This window comes from Ranitomeya variabilis, chromosome 7 (genome assembly GCF_051348905.1).
Source record: "Ranitomeya variabilis isolate aRanVar5 chromosome 7, aRanVar5.hap1, whole genome shotgun sequence".
NCBI lineage: Eukaryota > Metazoa > Chordata > Amphibia > Anura > Dendrobatidae > Ranitomeya > Ranitomeya variabilis.
Window position 1 is genome coordinate 176,953,917 of NC_135238.1, and position 20,136 is coordinate 176,974,052.

Sequence of the window (20,136 nt, forward strand, 5' to 3'; positions counted from 1 at the left end):
ACAAAGCAATGGCAATGAATGTTACGTGGGATCCTAACAAATAACACGTGGCCCTGGAACTGAATGGTGGGAAGGGCGCATAGGATAAGCTGGAGATCTCTTGTCTAACATTGGAACACAAGGAGGCTGTCGGAATTAACTCTTGGCCAGGGGATATGAACCTGCTACTGCAGCCTGCTAATTAGTTTTCCTCCCAGACAATGAAACATTGTGCATGCCAAGCAGGTGTCTCTGGCACAGGCCCATGGTCCTGAATGGAGAAACACTATAGGAGCCTGGGAGGGGGAAACTTTAACTACACAAGGAAGTTTCAAATGAAAAAATATAATATTTGTGTATTTTAATAGAAGATTATATGGCCTTTTTTACTTAAAGGGAATCTGTCAGCAGGTTTTTGTAACTTTATCTGAGAGCAGCATGATGTAGGGGCAGAGAACCCCGTTTCCAGTGATGTGTCACTTACTTTACTGGGTGATGCAGTTTTCATTAAAAACTTTTCTGTGCTGCAGATCTAGCAGTTCTCTGAATGCTGAGCTCTGGGTAACCCGCGCTCACATCACTGATTGGCAGATTTCTGTGTACACTGTGCATACACTTTGTACCCTGAGCCTACATCCTGCAGCTCCGCTATATCGTTACAAGACCAGCTCTCCCCTCACCTACTGCACCCTCACCCATCCTTTGTAAACTGTGAGCCCTCACTGTCAGGGTCCTCTCTCCTCCTGTACCAGTCTGTGACTTGTATTGTACTTGTTTCTATTGTGTATACTCTTTGTCACATGTAACGTGCCATGGAATGGAGGGAGCTATAATAATAATAAATAATAATAATAGGCACAAAGATGCCAATCGGAGGTGGGTGCAAAGTGATACAGAGCTTATGAGTAGGAAGTACTACATTGTAGCAGGTCCTAGTCCTCTAGTGATAATCTCTTGCTGATAAAACAGTGATTTTACAATGCTGTATATAAACCACCAATCCGATCTGCAAGAGAAGAAAAATAACTTTTATTATACTCACCTGTGGGGGGTCCGGTCCGAGGGGTGTTGCTCTTCTTGATCCGGCCCCTCCCATCTTCTTGCGATGCCACCCTCAGGCTTGCTTCATGTGGATGACACATCCTCTCAGTCTCCTCGGCACCTTAGCTCTAAAACTGACATTTTATATTTATATTACAATCTTTATTCAAAAATAAAATTAGTAACCTTACAATTTTCACATTGTCCACCAGGGCTTTTTTAGACTCATAATTCTTGTCCTAAGGCCGGGGTCACACTTGCGGGTGCAATGCGAGAAACTCGCGAGAGTCTCTTGCCTCAATACCCGGCACTGCTGCCAGCGGTTTTTACTGGTGCCTTCAGCTGCATAGAAATACATGCAGCCGCACATTCCAGTCACGAGTGCCGGCGGCAGTGCCGGGTATTGATGCAAAAGACTCGTGCGAGTTTCTCGCATTGCACTTGCAAATGTGACCCCGGCCTAATAGAGAGAGTTTACAGAAGTTTCCTTATCAGCAGAGGCAGGATTACATTGACAGGTAACAGTTCTATACACAGAATCCACCAATCACAATAGTCGAATAGTCGATGTCATAGCTGACCCCGCTCCCCAGGGGTGTATCTTGAAGATTATGGGCCCGCCCCTAATGCAAAATCTCCAGTGGAGTCCCCAACCAACACAAGTCATTAATAGTAATAGTCTTTTCATATGGCTCCAAGGGAATTTTGGGGTCCTCTATTCTCAAGGGCCTGGGTGCAATTGCCCCTATTATAGTTATGCCCTTGCTTCTCCCTTTTTTTAAATAATATGTAACAACTCAGAAATATACTTACTTAAAGATATCTATCCACTAATAAACTTCATTAGGTTGGTGAAGTCTTATAATAATTACATGTGGGGTTTGTATTGTATTAAGGTTTTGCAGTTACTTTTGTAAAATCAATTAACGCTGGTGAAACAATTGTATGCAATGTGTCATCGGCTTTAAAAAAAATAGGTCATTTTGACATTTACAATTTTTTTTCAAAATGTAACATTTTATGACATTTCTTCCATGCATTTTCTGAATAGTTTTCTCCATCCCACTTTTGCTGCACTCTAATTTTTTATAAATGCCATAAACTGTCCCAAACGAACTCCAAAAGTTTTCCTCAAATTTGACCTCTGAGACCATTTTAGTAAGTTTGTAAACTCCACTGATCTCTATTGCTGAAGATCACAATTTCACTCTCTTTTCAGAGTCACACAATGGGAAGCTTTGTCTTACACTGGTAGCACATAATTACCCATTGTTGCCGCTCTTAGAAAGTAGGAGTTCTCTACAACCGGCCATTCGGGTATTCATTGCTGCACACACATTGCACAGTGTTCTCGGTATCGGAGTTACTTGGCAGGAGGTCACAAGCGCTGAGAGTTTAGGTTTCTCCCAGAATAGATGTGATTTTGCTTTACGTTTTATGTTGAATAGTAACCACAATGTCCAATATTACACCTGTGAGAAGTCATTGTGGACCACTGAAGGGACATTGGCATCTGCAGTGTATATATACTGTACATCTATGGAACTTCACTTTAAGGAAAAGTAATAAATTAGGGTTGTATGAATTTGATATGTAAGACGTATAAAGAAAATTAATTTTATTATTCTATGCTAATTGAATTAAAATGGACCAGACTTGATTGTTACTTAAGGCTGAGTCACACATAACGATATCGTTAACGATATCGTTGCAACGTCACGCTTTTGGTGACGTAGCAACGATCCCGCTAACGATCTCGTTATGTGTGACAGCGACCAATGATCAGGCCCCTGCTGGGAGATCGTTGGTTGATGGGAATGATCAGGATCATTTTTTGGTCGCTGATCACCTGCTGTCATCGCTGGATCGGTGTGTGTGACACCGATCCAGCGATGTGCTCACTTGTAACCAGGGTAAATATCGGGTTACTAAGCGCAGGGCCGCGCTTAGTAACCCGATATTTACCCTGGTTACCATTGTAAAAGTAAAAAAAAAAACAGTACATACTCACATTCTGATGTCTGTCACGTCCCCCGGCGTCCACAGGGTTAAAACTGCTTTCAGCAGGAGCGCTGCTAATGCACACGCTGCTGCCGAGAGCTTCCCTGCACTGACTGTGTCAGCGCCGGCCGTAAAGCAGAGCACAGCGGTGACGTCACCGCTGTTACTGCCGGCGCTGACACATTCAGTGCAGGGAAGCTCTCGGCAGCAGCGCTCTTGCCGAAAGCAGTTTTAACCCTGTGGACGCCAGCGGGGGACGTGACAGACATCAGAATGTGAGTATGTAGTGGTTTTTTTTTTTTACTTTTACATTGGTAACCAGGGTAAATATCGGGTTACTAAGCGCGGCCCTGCACTTAGTAACCTGATGTTTACCCTGGTTACCCGGGTGCTGCAGGGGGACTTCGGCATCGTTGAAGACAGTTTCAACGATGCCGAAGTCGTTCCCCTGATCGTTGGTCGCTGGAGAGAGCTGTCTGTGTGACAGCTCCCCAGCGACCACACAACGACTTACCAACGATCACGGCCAGGTCGTATCGCTGGTCGTGATCATTGGTAAGTCGTTTAGTGTAACTCCAGCTTTACTGTATCAGTCTGATAAAATAGATTTTGGTAATTTCCAAATGATATCTTAAAAAGCATATGTGTTATATAGTTATATAGTTACATAATAAGTACAAATATATACAACTTCATCAAGTTCAACCTGTAGTGCTGACTTAAAAAAAAAAGTTTAATTTGATGAAGAAGCCTAATGCTGAAGACCTACGGTACCAATTATACTGTATATATGGACCGGTGATAGATGTTGCTATATACATGCCCTAAATCTTGTTTTAGGATATATGACTTATAGTCCTTTATTCATCAAGCATTTTTTTGCTGATGTAAGACTGCTTGAAATATTGCAACATCTTTGCTCAACTCATAATTGTGCAAAAATGTTGAGTCTTTTGGTCTTCTTGGACAAGGACCGCCATTGAAGCTTAACTGAGAGGGGTCTTGACAGAGTATGGATGACAAATTCATTGTAATGCATTCCAAAAAAGTGTCATAAATTACAATAAAAATATACTCCATCCTCTGACCGGATTACATTTCTTGCCATGGTGCAAGGCTGATGAAAGATGTTCCAAGTTCATTAAGTGGTGTACGCCTGATGATGACTTTGGCGCATCTTTCTCCAGGGCAGCCTTCATCAAGACTGGTTTACAAATCGTCAGTCTTGATGAATCCTTAATAATCCATCAGAAATAACCGATCTCAATAAATTTATTGCACTCTTGTATTTCCAGGTGCCGCCAGCACACTTCAACAAAACCAGTATGGCAAAGGTGCTAGCTGAAAACACAGAATCCTTTCGGTCTGGGTTACAAGAACAGTATGAAGCTGATTTCCAGCATGCCCTGGTACAGATAAAAGACACTATACGAGAGACAGAGGGTTTAGACATAAAGGAAACACTACAAGACCAGATTCGGCAATGGTTCATAGAATGCAGGTAACTATGAATCTGGTGGATAGGATCTTACGACAAAAAGAAATGACAGACTATATAAATAATTTACATTTCTTTTTTGTTGTTGTAAGCTTTCACTTTTGCGATAAAAGTGAATCTTTGGCAAATTTACATGGCTGAGTGTGCTTAAAAGGGTTGGCAAATTCAAACAATTCTTTTCTTGTCAAAAAGGTCGAAGGACACTAAAAGATGATCACTATTACCACAGTCAGGTGACCGTAAAGCCTGCTGACCACTGCATCCACTTTCTAAGCAACTGGATACATTTTTCACTCCAGTGATAGCTTCTGTCTTTGGCTGTAGTCCTGTTAGGTCTGTTCTTCTATATTTACATGGAGGCGTCACGCTGCCAAGACAGTCAATGCCTAAAGATGTCATCTCCTGTCGTGGACTGTGGCTTACGGCAATTTGTTGCTGTTTTATTGACTCTATGCCTGATTGCAGGTCTTGATTCTGACCTTGACTTCGACTTTGTTCTTGGATTAGGGTTAAGTCCCAATCTTTCATTTTGTAACTTGGTTCTTATCATGCCACCCCTGCTCCAGTTTGTTACATCTCTTCTGTTATGTTATTGAAAACCCTGGCCATGTTACTGACTTCTTCATTTTCTATGCTATAGTGTGTGTACCTACCACCAATCATGCGTATTCTAGGTACCATAACATGGGAATCTGACCAGAGAAGTCCATACCTTCTCGTGGGGTTAATAGTCGAGAATGTGTCCTTAGACTCAGGATCCCGGTATAGCCAGTGTCCCCAACTTTGGCTTAGAGCTTCCACTTATTCATGAGAAAAGTGACAATTACAAAATATTCTACTGTAGAGCACCCAAGTGATCAGCTATGATTTGTTAGTTTAACTGTCTGTAAGGCTTCAATCACCTCATAGAGCCATCAGAGGAGGAATTAGGTGTTACATAGTACCTACTGAAATGTATGGATTATCTTTGCAATGCAGGACAGATTATATGACTGGGTGACAAGAACATAACTATAGTAGGTGTGGTCATAACTGGACCAGGAGCTCAGGGGACCCAAAAGGTCCATTTGACCCATATGAGAAGGACACAACTATTAAAGGGAACCTGTCACCCCCAAAATCGATGGTGAGGTAAGCTCACCGTCATCAGGGGCTTATCTACAGCATTCTGTAATGCTGTAGATAAGCCCCCAATGTTACCTGAAAGATGAGAAAAAGAGGTTAGATTATACTCACCCAGGGGCGGTCCCGCTCTGGTCCGCGTCCGATGGGTGTCTCAGCTCCGCTCCGGCGCCTCCTATCTTCATTCCATGACGTCCTCTTCGGGTCTTCATGCCGCAGCTCCAGCGCAGGCGTACTTTGTCTGCCCTGTTGAGGGCAGAGCAAATTACTGCAGTGCGCAGGCGCCGGAAAGGTCAGAGAGGCCCAGCACCTGCGCACTGCAGTACTTTGCTCTGCCCTCAACAGAGCAGACAAAGTATGCCTGTGCCAGAGCCGCGGCGTGAAGACCCAAAGAGGACGTCAAGAAATGAAGATAGGAGGCGCCAGAGCGGACCTGAGACACCCATCGGACGCGGACCAGAGCGGGACCACCCCTGGGTGAGTATAAGGCTACTTTCACACTTCCGTCTTTTAGAATCAGTCACAATCCGTCAAAGTGTTGAAAAGACAGATCCTGTGCAGATTGTAAAAAATGGATGCACTGGATCCTGTTTTTTAATGCAGCTGCAGGAAAAATGGGTTAAATTAAAGGAATAGAAATCCTTCCATCCTTCCAGGCATGCTCAGTGTAAAAAAACGGATTCTGTTGCTGGATTCCGTCATTTGACGGACAGCAATGGATCCTGCGCCCATAGGCTTCCATTCTAGCACAACGGATTCCACAGGATCCGTCGCTGTACGTTTTTTCGACACAGACAAAAAACGTTACATTGAACGTTTTTTCCAGACGACGGTCCGCCAAAACACGTCAGATCCATCGCACGACGGATGCGACGTGTGGCCATCCGTCGCGATCCGTCGCTAATACAAGTCTATGGGAAAAAAATGGATCCTGCGGGCACATTTGCTGGATACGTTTTTTTACCAAAACAATGCATTGCAACGGATCTGAAAAGACGGACTTGTGAAAGAGGCCTAATCTAACCTCTTTTTCTCATCTTTCAGGTAACATCGGGGGCTTATCTACAGCATTACAGAATGCTGTAGATAAGCCCCTGATGACGGTGGGCTTACCTCACCATCGATTTTGGGGGTGACAGGTTCCCTTTAAAGATCCTTGATGTAAGAGACTTGATTTGGAGCCCACATGCTTGAAGTTATGCCAGTGGTGAAAGAGACACTTTGTAGATGCCTAAGGCTTCTTTCACACTAGCGTTGGGCTCGGCCCATCGCAGTGCGTCAGGCCGAGGTTACCGACGCTAGCATTGTATACGCCGCACAACAGGGGCAGCGGATGCATTTTTCCAGCGCATCCGCCGCCCCATTGTGAGGTGCGGGGAGGTGGGGGCGGAGTTCCGGCCACGCATGCGCGGTCGGAAAAAGCGGACACGTCGCACAAAAAAACGTTACATGTAGCGTTTTTTTGTGCCGACGGTCCGCCAAAGCACGACGCATCCGTCGCATGACGGTTGCGACGTGTGTCAATGCGTCGCAATGCGTCGCTAATGTTAGTCAATGGGGAAAAAACGCATCCTGCAGACAACTTTGCAGGATGCGTTTTTTCGCCAAAACGACGCATTGCGACGTATTGCAAAAAACGCTAGTGTGAAAGCAGCCTTAAGCTGTGGTTAATTTTATTATTATTATTATTCATTTTTATAGCGCCATTTATTCCATGGCGCTTTACATGTGAAATACGGGTCAAATATAGACAAATACATTAAACATGAGCAAAAAACAAGGCACACGGGTACATAAGGAGGGAGGACCCTGCCCGCGAGGGCTCACAATCTGCAGGGGATGGGTGATGATACACTAGGAGAGGGCAGAGCTGGTTGTGCGGCGGTTCAGTAGGTTCAGGATCACTGCAGGCTGTAGGCTTAATAAATGAAGATCCAGAACAAGGAATTCTGTATTAACTAAAAAATTACCTATAAGGGTTCATGAAACTAGTTTAGACAACCCCTTCAAGTCTAGCCCTAGGCACAAACGTAAAGACTAGGATTTAAGCAGAGATATGGAGCACTACCTTTCCTGGAAGTTTCAGTTACCTGAATAGAGCAGCTCCACAGATTTCCTATGTCAAAAATACATTGAATATAATAACTGAGTTGTAGTCATAATCCAACTATAACTATCAGAGACTTCAACAAATGTGGAAGATTTATCATCCAAACATTGAAAATGAAACTATTGCGACCAGAATGAATGCCATATTTGTGAAGCTCTTCTGCCACTTTTCTATACACATCCATATTTGTCCGGCAAAACTTACCACATTAATCAAAATGTTCTACTATAGTTTTAGTTAGAAATTTGACAACAACCAATGTGTGATCTGATTTTTCAGCCCGTGCTATGTGGATGCACTCTGCACGATGGAGAAATGCACGTCTGTTTACTGCAACAAAATAGATGCAAAATGTGCACTTCATGGGCATATACAAAGCCATTTTAAATTTTTGCGTGATGAATCCATAAAAAGTATATATCCTTTGATTTCATCAGACCTTGAAGTTAAACTCAATTTTATTAAGGACAGTGCCTATAATAGGTGTCATTAATGAGCTGACTGTGGATTAGGACTGCTGAAAGCGTATTTGTGGCAACTGTGCTTAGCATCCCTGTTGTCAGGATTCAACCACTCACGGTGTCATAAGGACGCTGTGACAGCTCCGGCGCTCTATGGGACCAAGGGTGTGATGGGCTGTCAAGTATTGTTATTGACAGCCAAGTCATCCAATCTGAGTCAGGGGCATACTGGGCTGTCAGTATTGTGAATGACAGCCCAGTTATCCATTCTGGACCTGCCTGTGTGGTTTCCTCCAGGTGTCACCTGTTCAAGGTGATTACTTAGCTAATTAGCTAGCTGCCAATGGTTAGATCATTGTCAGTTGTAGCCTTGCTCAATGGTGTGTTAGCTCAGTGCTCCATGTTCTGATACTCTGATCTTTGTTGTCGGATCTTGGATATGCCTTTTGGCTACTCATCTTTATTACCCCTTTTGTCTTTGTCGCACTCTGACCTTAGTTACTTGACCCCGGACTTTGCCTGTGACTATTAATTTCTCTTATCCCTTTGTCTCTGACATACCCTCCTGGCATTTGACCTCAGACTTCTTGACATCCCCACCTCATGGCTTGTCTGTGAGAAGTGGTTCCGCGTCACACCTATTCTATGTAGCAGAGAGGACAGCAAAGAGGCATTTGGGCTTGCATAAATCACAGATTAGAATTAAAAATGTATGTATACTTTATAATGACAGAAAAAAAACAAATGAGAAAAAAGCTTGTCATCTTAAAAACTCTCACAGGTCCTCACTATACATGGGACCACACACTTTGTCAAAACCACTTATATACATATTTGGCACCACTATAAAGTTTAGAAGTTGCTGAATATGATTTGTGGTATGTTTAGTTGGCAAAATAATTACCCGTATATGGAAATTATTTTTATCTTAAAAGACTTTTGCGTCTAGTTCCAGACATTATGAACCCTTCATGTCCTGAAATGAAAATGATATGCTCATGTGCCAATACAACATAACTTTGTAAGCTATGTAAGCATAAAATAATAGTGAGACCAACTTAGGCACAATTTACTACATTTACTAAATGATATATAGATATGTTAACCCCTTTTTCAGATGTAAAATATTCAGAACATCTAAGATTTTGTATTAGAGCCAGAACACGCAAACCTCCCGGGATTCAACTGAACCAAACTTAGATCAACATGGAATCCTACAGTCACCTACATTTATCTCAGATGAATCAGTCGTTGCAGCCATAATACTAATGCTACAATGTTTTTGTATCATAGAGACCTAAAAGTGGCCTAATTAAAACACAAAATTCACTTTTTTCAGTACCATGGAGAGATACTTGCCAACTTTTAAACTGCCAAATTTGATCTATGTAGGCTCCATCCCTTGTTTTTGACAAATATTGCATAAACCCTTCCCTCATTGTGGTCCTGTTCACAGTTTTGCCTGCCAAAGTGGTTCAATAACTAGTATCGGATCTTTGTATGTGCACAAAATGCCTTTGTCAGGTGGATCCCACCGCAGAACCCGCCTAAAAACCTGTCAAAAAACGTTCAAAAGAATGGACAAATCTAAATGTAAATGTCGCTGTTCATATGTTCAGACTTTAAACCACTTCAGGTTTCTAAAAACGCCAAATAGAAGAAGTAAAGTTCTGTAAGTCCGTTCTTCTGGCGTTTTCCACTCCAAAGATGCATTATACTTTACAATACAAGTCAATAGAAAAGCACAAATGATGCCCTGGAAGATGACCAGATGTTTTATGGAGTTTTTGCTTAAATAAAACTGCTAGCAGTTTCTTCAATATTCAGTGAAGTGAAGAAAGTAGAGTTAAAAAGACTTCACAAAAACCATGGGGAAACCATCCCATATGATAAAACCTTCACAGCTGAAACTGTAGGAAAAACGCTTAGGAGAATTATCAAAAAACGGACAAAAAAGACGCTTTCCTGAGGCAGCTACTGCTTGGAATACTGACAACGTTGTGTGCACATAGCCAGACAATATATATTAGAAAACTGTGTAAGTTTTTGTAAAATTGTTTTTTTTTTACATTTTCAAGATTCTAAAGTTAGTGGAATGACACAACCTATCACTTCCATGCTTATACGACTAAGATGCAAAGTCCACCAAGCCCACAAGTCCACATGGGTCAATAAAGTCCACATGTGTGACAACATTTATGAGATTCTTCAAAAATTAGTCACAGGCACAGCTTATCCCATAATAAAAAAAACAACAAAACATATGACGTTTAAACCCTCACAATCTTCCTGTACTTGACCAGGACCCCTCTGAGGGTTGAAACGTGTTATTTTTTTCTGGTATGCTGATGGAATAAACTGTGAATAATCTTTGAAGAACCCCTGGACGCTATCGCGTTTTTTTTTTATTTCCCGCCTCATGTTCATTGGAGGATATTTGAATCAAATTTGCTGCAACGTCAGAAAACAACGGAAACCTTAAATATTATATTCCCAAATGTCCATTTTTTGGTTCAGTTAATTTAGTATTTATGGCAGGCAAAGGGTGGGGAAGAGTTTTGATACCACAGATGCAATAATGATGAGTATCAGCACTTTCTTGACATCCTTCACGGCACAATTAGTATCTCGGTGCTTATTAGGTTGCAGAAGTGAATATATTACTGTCTTTGACGTGACTTGTTATTCCCAACACTAAGGAGCTCGATTTCAAAATGTTCCCTTTTCAGGAAAGGCCAGGTCATAAGTCGTTCTTCTAGACATACAGTAGTAGGTAATCAAAACACGGCTAATGTTGGGCAGTCTTACCATTATAACAGCTCAAGGATTTATTGCATCAAGTTATTGAATCACTTGAGACTCAACAGTAATTATGAAGAGGCATTAAGCTCTCAACATCTATGACAAGAACTGCTTTACTCGAGCTATAAAAGTATGCATTACACAATCCATACAGGGGTACGTAAAGCTGTCAGTAATTTAAGTGTTTACCACTTCTGACAATTGATTCTGGTTAGCAGGGGACTTTGACAATAAGGTGATTCTAAAGTGCCCCCCTGCCTCGACCCCCCAATATTTAGCTGTAATCTGGAGGGAAACTTTCAGTAAGTTGTTAACCTTCCTGCAGGGCCCCCACAGGGGAAATTATGTATTACACAGTTCTCACAGTAATCGGCCCATTTCCCTTTTTGTAATTCTTAAAACTAAAAAAATTAAAAAAATGTTTTGCCTAAAATACAAAGGAAATATGTCGTCTTTAACTTTAGGTCTTTTAGAGATCATGTTATTTTCAACTGTTAACTGTTATCTTTAACTGTTAACAATAGCAGTAATTTTGACAAGCTTAAAATAGGAAATCAGTCTTATTGCAGGTAAGAATTGAAAATAGTAGACTAGAAGACACCCACTTAAGACAGTCATTCTTTCTTTACAAACCTTATCCTTATTGGAATCTAAAGTTGACGTATTAGTCAATACACTGGTGGACGCAGACAGAAAAGGGCTCCTGTGCAGGAACAGTATAAGGGCCTTTTGCAGTCCAATAGCTTATCATAATTCATATTTCCATATGTTTTGAAAATGAAAATGAGCCTTCTTACCTTTGCACAGATTGTACCAATGATATGTAATAGGGAAGTCAATATCTTCCCTATTACATACTCCAAGGAAAACCTATTAAAATCTGGGAACCAGTAGTTTATCAACTCACTGGGGCATATTTTATCAATGCTGTATCATTCTTAGACAGTACAAACGTAAGGTGCATTTACACTTCTGTTGTGAATTTGGATTCTGGGCTCCCCCGGTGGCTACTGGTGGAATTGAACTGGTGTCTTCATCTTCTCTGTTCACCTGTTCCCATCAAGATGTGGGAGTCGCTATATAACCTTGCTGCTCTGTTAGTTGCTTGCCGGTCAACAATGTTATCAGAAGCCTCTCTGTGCTTGTTCCTGCTCCTAGACAACTACTAGATAAGTTGGACTCTTGTCCATGTTTGTTTTTGCATTTTTGTTCCAGTTCACAGCTGTAGTTTCGTTACTGTGTCTGGAAAGCTCTTGTGAACAGGAATTGCCACTCTGGTGTTATGAGTTAATGCCAGAGTTTTAAAGTAATTTCTGGATGGTGTTTTTGATAGGGTTTTCAGCTGACCATGAAAGTGTCCTTTCTGTCTTCTGCTATGTAGTAAGTGGACCTCAAATTTGCTAAACCTATTTTCATACTACGTTTGTTATTTCATCTCAACTCACCGCCAATACATGTGGGGGGCCTCTGTCTCCTTTCGGGGTATTTCTCTAGAGGTGAGCTAGGACTAATATTTTCCTCTGCTAGTTTTATTTAGTCCTCCGGCTGGTGCTGGGCATCTAGAATCAACGTAGGCATGCTACCCGGCCACTGCTAGTTGTGCGTTAGGTTTAGTTCATGGTCAGCTCAGTCCCCATCTTCCAAGAGCTAGTTCCTATATATGCTTATGCTATGTTCTCTTGCCATTGAGATCATGACAGTTTGACCGGCCAGCAAAGTGTTAATTGTTTGGGCTGAAGCAGGAGAAAAAGAAGTGTTGAAGGGAAATTTTTTTTTTCTAACACACACATCTCCAATACACACACACAGCACTGCACCACTCTGTCATACACACACACACACAAAGCACTGCACCGCACCGCATGCACACACATGCACACACGCAGACAGACATACAGACACACAGCACCACTCACCTCTCTGCACGTTCCCTATAGCCGCAGCACATCCTGGAAGCATCTTCATCGCTTTCTGACAGCTTTCTGACAGCTTTCTGACTGAAACAGCTGCACGCTGAATGATGACATCATCCAGCTGCGCTGTGTCAGACAGGAAGTGCTGGGCAGGAAGCAGGATGCCATTGGATCCCTGCAGCTTCCCTCCGCTGCCAAGCTGCAGGGATCACTCCCTGGCTGCCGATTGCCCTCAGGGTTAGCCACCCTGCAGGGGCCCACCTCTGGAGCCCATAGCAGCCGCACTGGCTTTACATGCGGGCAGTGTTAGCCTAATCCTGCAGCTAACACTGCCCACTATTAAAGGGAAATGAATGTTCACTTCTCTCCATGCCATTAAGGATGTTATGGTGGGGTTCCCTGTGCCTGCGGGTCTGAATGAGTCCATGACAATGGCTATTCAGATCGATAGGCGTTTGCGGGAGCGCAAACCAGTGCACCATCTGGCGGTGTCCACTGAGAAGTCGCCAGAGAGTATGCAGTGTGATAGAATTCTGTCCCGAAGCGAGCGGCAGAATTTTAGACGGAAAAATGGGTTGTGTTTCTATTGTGGTGATTCTACTCATGTTATATCAGCATGCTCTAAGCGCACTAAAAAGCTTAGTAAATCTGTTTCCATTTGCACCTTACCGTCTAAATTTATTCTATCTGTGACCCTGATTTGCTCTTTGTCATCTATTACCACGGACGCCTATGTCGACTCTGGCGCCGCTTTGAGTCTTATGGATTGGTCCTTTGCCAAACGCTGTGGGTATGATTTAGAGCCTTTGGAGACTCCTATTCCTCTGAAGGGGATTGACTCCACCCCATTGGCTAATAATAAACCACAATACTGGACACAAGTAACTATGCGTATTAATCCGGATCACCAGGAGATTATTCGCTTTCTGGTGCTGTATAATCTACATGATGATTTGGTGCTAGGATTGCCTTGGCTGCAATCTCACAACCCAGTCCTCGACTGGAGAGCTATGTCTGTGTTGAGCTGGGGATGTAAGGGGGCTCATGGGGATGTACCTGTGGTTTCCATTTCATCATCCATTCCCTCTGAAATTCCTGAGTTCCTGTCTGACTATCGTGACGTCTTTGAAGAATCCAAGCTTGGTTCGTTACCTCCGCACCGAGAGTGCGATTGTGCCATAGATTTAATCCCGGGTAGTAAATACCCAAAGGGTCGTTTATTTAATCTGTCTGTGCCTGAACATGCTGCTATGCGAGAATATATAAAGGAGTCCTTGGAAAAGGGACATATTCGTCCATCGTCATCTCCCTTAGGAGCCGGTTTTTTCTTTGTGTCAAAAAAAGACGGCTCTTTGAGACCATGTATTGATTATCAGCTTTTGAATAAAATCACTGTTAAATATCAATACCCATTACCGTTGCTGACTGATTTGTTTGCTCGCATAAAGGGGGCCAAGTGGTTCTCTAAGATTGACCTTCGTGGGGCGTATAATTTGGTGCGAATCAGGCAGGGGGATGAGTGGAAAACCGCATTTAATACGCCCGAGGGCCACTTTGAGTATTTAGTGATGCCTTTTGGTCTTTCTAATGCTCCGTCAGTTTTCCAGTCCTTTATGCATGATATTTTTCGCGATAATTTGGATAAATTTATGATTGTGTATCTGGATGATATTCTGATTTTTTCGGATGACTGGGACTCTCATGTCCAGCAAGTCAGGAGGGTTTTTCAGGTTTTGCGGTCTAATTCTTTGTGTGTGAAGGGTTCTAAGTGTGTTTTTGGGGTACAGAGGATTTCCTTTTTGGGATATATTTTTTCCCCCTCTTCCATTGAAATGGATCCTGTCAAGGTTCAAGCTATTTGTGATTGGACGCAGCCCTCTTCTCTTAAGAGTCTTCAGAAATTTTTGGGCTTTGCTAACTTTTATCGTCGATTTATTGCTGGTTTTTCGGATATTGCTAAACCATTGACCGATTTGACTAAGAAGGGTGCTGATGTTGCTGATTGGTCCCCTGATGCTGTGGAGGCCTTTCGGGAGCTTAAGCGCCGTTTTTCCTCTGCCCCTGTGTTGCGTCAGCCTGATGTTGCTCTACCTTTTCAGGTTGAGGTCGACGCTTCTGAGATCGGAGCTGGGGCAGTGTTGTCGCAGAAAAGTTCTGACTGCTCCGTGATGAGGCCTTGTGCCTTCTTTTCCCGTAAATTTTCGCCCGCTGAGCGGAATTATGATGTTGGGAATCGGGAGCTTTTGGCCATGAAGTGGGCTTTTGAGGAGTGGCGCCATTGGCTTGAGGGGGCCAGACATCAGGTGGTGGTATTGACTGACCACAAAAATTTGATTTATCTTGAGACCGCCAGGCGCCTGAATCCTAGACAGGCGCGCTGGTCATTATTTTTCTCTCGGTTTAATTTTGTGGTGTCATACCTACCGGGTTCTAAGAATGTTAAGGCGGATGCCCTTTCTAGGAGTTTTGAGCCTGACTCGCCTGGTAACTCTGAGCCCACAGGTATCCTTAGGGATGGAGTGGTATTGTCAGCCGTTTCTCCAGACCTGCGGCGGGCCTTGCAGGAGTTTCAGGCGGATAGACCTGATCGTTGCCCACCTGATAAACTGTTTGTTCCTGATGATTGGACCAGTAGAGTCATCTCTGAGGTTCATTCTTCTGCGTTGGCAGGTCATCCTGGCATTTTTGGTACCAGGGATTTGGTGGCAAGGTCCTTCTGGTGGCCTTCCCTGTCACGAGATGTGCGAGGCTTTGTGCAGTCTTGTGACGTTTGTGCTCGGGCCAAGCCTTGTTGTTCTCGGGCTAGTGGATTATTGTTGCCCTTGCCTATTCCTAAGAGGCCTTGGACGCACATCTCGATGGATTTTATTTCAGATCTGCCTGTTTCTCAGAAGATGTCTGTCATCTGGGTGGTGTGTGACCGTTTTTCTAAGATGGTCCATTTGGTTCCTCTGCCCAAGTTGCCTTCTTCTTCCGAGTTGGTTCCTCTGTTTTTTCAAAATGTTGTTCGTTTGCATGGTATTCCTGAGAATATCGTTTCTGACAGAGGGACCCAATTCGTGTCTAGATTTTGGCGGGCATTCTGTGCTAGGATGGGCATAGATTTGTCTTTTTCGTCCGCTTTCCATCCTCAGACGAATGGCCAGACCGAGCGGATTAATCAGACCCTGGAGACATATCTGAGGTGTTTTGTGTCTGCTGACCAGGATGATTGGGTTGCTTTTTTGCCATTGGCGGAGTTCGCTCTCAATAATCGGGCCAGCTCTGCCACTTTGGTGTCCCCGTTTTTCTGTAATTTGGGGTTTCATCCTCGATTTTCCTCTGGTCAGGTGGAATCTTCGGATTGTCCTGGAGTGGATGCTGTGGTGGAGAGATTGCATCGGATCTGGGGGCAGGTGGTGGACAATTTGAGGTTGTCCCAGGAGAAGACTCAGCTTTTTGCCAACCGCCACCGTCGTGTTGGTCCTCGGCTTTCTGTTGGGGATTTGGTGTGGTTGTCTTCTCGTTTTGTCCCTATGAGGGTTTCTTCTCCTAAGTTTAAGCCTCGGTTTATCGGCCCGTATAAGATATTGGAGATTCTTAACCCTGTTTCCTTCCGTTTGGACCTCCCTGCGTCCTTTTCTATTCATAACGTTTTTCATCGGTCATTATTGCGCAGGTATGAGGTACCGGTTGTGCCTTCCGTTGAGCCTCCTGCTCCGGTGTTGGTTGAGGGTGAGTTGGAGTACGTTGTGGAGAAAATCTTAGACTCTCGTGTTTCCAGACGGAGACTCCAGTATCTGGTCAAGTGGAAGGGATACGGCCAGGAGGATAATTCTTGGGTGAATGCATCTGATGTTCATGCCTCCGATCTGGTTCGTGCCTTTCATAGGGCCCATCCTGATCGCCCTGGTGGTTCTGGTGAGGGTTCGGTGCCCCCTCCTTGAGGGGGGGGTACTGTTGTGAATTTGGATTCTGGGCTCCCCCGGTGGCTACTGGTGGAATTGAACTGGTGTCTTCATCTTCTCTGTTCACCTGTTCCCATCAAGATGTGGGAGTCGCTATATAACCTTGCTGCTCTGTTAGTTGCTTGCCGGTCAACAATGTTATCAGAAGCCTCTCTGTGCTTGTTCCTGCTCCTAGACAACTACTAGATAAGTTGGACTCTTGTCCATGTTTGTTTTTGCATTTTTGTTCCAGTTCACAGCTGTAGTTTCGTTACTGTGTCTGGAAAGCTCTTGTGAACAGGAATTGCCACTCTGGTGTTATGAGTTAATGCCAGAGTTTTAAAGTAATTTCTGGATGGTGTTTTTGATAGGGTTTTCAGCTGACCATGAAAGTGTCCTTTCTGTCTTCTGCTATGTAGTAAGTGGACCTCAAATTTGCTAAACCTATTTTCATACTACGTTTGTTATTTCATCTCAACTCACCGCCAATACATGTGGGGGGCCTCTGTCTCCTTTCGGGGTATTTCTCTAGAGGTGAGCTAGGACTAATATTTTCCTCTGCTAGTTTTATTTAGTCCTCCGGCTGGTGCTGGGCATCTAGAATCAACGTAGGCATGCTACCCGGCCACTGCTAGTTGTGCGTTAGGTTTAGTTCATGGTCAGCTCAGTCCCCATCTTCCAAGAGCTAGTTCCTATATATGCTTATGCTATGTTCTCTTGCCATTGAGATCATGACACACTTCATTATAGGGAACTAGCATTTATTTAGGGAAATTAACTTTAATACAGCTTAAAAAATCATACTTTTCAGCAGCACATTGCTTGGTGTAAACAGGACATATGCTGCCGAGAACAATGAAAGCCTACGTAATATATCGTTCTGTGTGCGTCGTAATCACGGTAGGCATGTGTAAACAGTAGAGATGATTCAATCTGCCAGGATTCAAATTTACCAAATAACATAGATTTTAAACGGAAATTTGATTTGCATTGAAGTTATGCGATACAAATTAAATGTTCCTTACTACGCTATGATGTCTCTCCAGACACCAATGAAAATAGGATATAAAAAACTCTGCTGCCTCATTACTGTCAATGGATCCTTCAGGAGTTTCATCTGAGTCACGTCATTCAGAGATTTAAATAGAAACGATAATGTACGTGCTCAACGTAGAGTGCAAGATAAATGTTAACCAAAATGTTATGTAAAATGTTCCCAATAAAAGCTTCAACTCAATCCACAAAAAAAGCCCCCACTCAGGTCCGTCATCTGTCAGTGGAAATATAGGGGGCATCCACGTTACTGGTAGCACAAAGGTTCTGGAAAACCTTTGACTCCCTCAAAAAGAAATCCAGCTAATTCTGAGATCCCAAATTCCCCCTCCCTTCTGAGCCCCAGTGTGCCTTAACCACATTTGGGGTCCACATGTTTGTCATTTCTGTAGTGATGAGAGCTGCTTAATTTGTGAGATGCATGTACCCAGAAGCATGAGCTGGGCACAATGTATATGCACTACAATGTATGGGCACTACTACATACTGAGCTCGGCAATGTACGGGCAATACAATGGCAGATTTGCAATTTTCACTCAGCAGCCACTGCGGCTCATTTTTGGAAAACACCCATGAAGTTAAAATCATCAGTACACTTGTAAATAAATTCCCAGAAGGGTGTAGTTTCAAAAAATGGGGTCACTTGAGGGAAGATTCTGCTCTTTTGGCACCTAGGGGCTCTGTACATGGATTCTGCAATTTATTCTATGATCATTTGTTCTCCAAGAGTCAAATAGCACTCCTTCCCTCCAGAGTTTTGCTGTGTGTCTAAGCAGTACTGTACAGCCACATATAGGGTATTGCCACGTTCAGCAGAAAATTGCGCATTTTCACACATTTTCCCCTCTGCAGGCTCTGTCTCTTCATTTGCAAATAACAATTACTATGGTGTATCCCCTGCACATCTCAACCGACAGAAAGGGATTACTGGTTTTCATTCCTTAGTTAGCGCGCACAGAGAAGCAGCAGTGGCATGGAGGAAATTATACAGCAGTACTAAACGGTATGGTTGTGGATTAGGCTCTAGGCTTGTTAGGAAGCTCAGCTTGATTTTTATGTATTTCCCCTGCCTGTTTCCTCACCCTGCTCCTCACTCCTTTCTCTCCCTTCTCCATAGAGTATAATAGACTGCGTAAATTGACACTGTCCCTTTTTTTCTGAACATGGAGTTGAAGTGTTTTTTAAAGTAGATGACAAGTTCAGGAGGCAGGGGTTAGCAGAAAAAAATGCTGATAAGTGATGAAAGTAACAGTTGTCTCTGATTATATTTTACAAAGTTTTTTATATTCACTACTACTGATTTATAAAAAAAATTGTTGAAAGTACAGTTCCATTTTAAATATAGGTTCACTGGTTCTGCATTTTATGTGTATGACTAAAAGCTTTAAATTCTTGCCATCTGCCAACCTGGCTCTAGGTTATCTTTATACTAATGCTAAAAAAAACCTTCTTGTATCCAGAGAGATGAAAGTGGATCATGTGGGACATTAATAGAGAGTTGTAATTATGCTAACGAGTCAAAAATGCAAAAAATATTTATTGTTATAAGATATTAATAACGCAGAATGTTGCGTAATATTAGTAATTTCTTAAATTCTGCTGCCCGAGTGACACCCTGCTCCTGAGCGGTATGCCACTCAAGTATCAGCGTGATTACTCTGCTCTATCGTATAGAGAGCACTGACTGCTCACAACTCCTGACCCCGTTACTTGACTTTAACCCAGAGGCTGTAAAAAGAATACCAGTAACTTCATTTTCCTCTAAGAGCCAAACATCACGCTAAAATGGAGAATATCGCTTCGACTCCATTTTTCTGCAGTTTTGTACTGTAACTGCAAGTCATTTTATTACAGGTTCCGCTTAGGCTACTTTCACACTAGTCCGTTGGTATGGGCCGTCGCAAACCGTCGGCCCGACGTACCAACGGACAGTGTGTTAAGTAGCACAACGGGGGCAGCGGATGCAGTTTTTCAACGCATCCGCTGCCCCATTGTAATGTCCGGGGAGGAGGGAGCGGAGTTCCGGCCGCGCATGCGCGGTCGGAAATGGCGGACACGACGCACAATAAAACGTTACATGTAACTTTCTTGTGCTGACGGTCCGCCAAAACACGACTCATCCGTCGCACAATGGATGCGACGTGTGGCCATATGTTGCAATGCGTCGCTAATGCAAGCCTATAGAGAAAAAACGCATCCTGCGGGCAACTTTGCAGGATGCGTTTTTTCT

General features: G+C 43.2%; 1 protein-coding gene across 3 annotated transcripts in view; it reads left to right on the top strand.

Moving 5' to 3' along the window:
- DRC11 (dynein regulatory complex subunit 11) overlaps positions 1-20,136 on the top strand; it is a 237,768-nt gene that overhangs the window by 113,672 nt on the left and 103,960 nt on the right. For all 3 annotated transcript variants that reach the window (XM_077272350.1, XM_077272351.1, XM_077272349.1), the window contains one exon: positions 4,317-4,522. In XM_077272350.1, the coding sequence (XP_077128465.1) occupies positions 4,317-4,522 (206 nt within the window). The remainder of the gene's footprint in view (positions 1-4,316; positions 4,523-20,136) is intronic.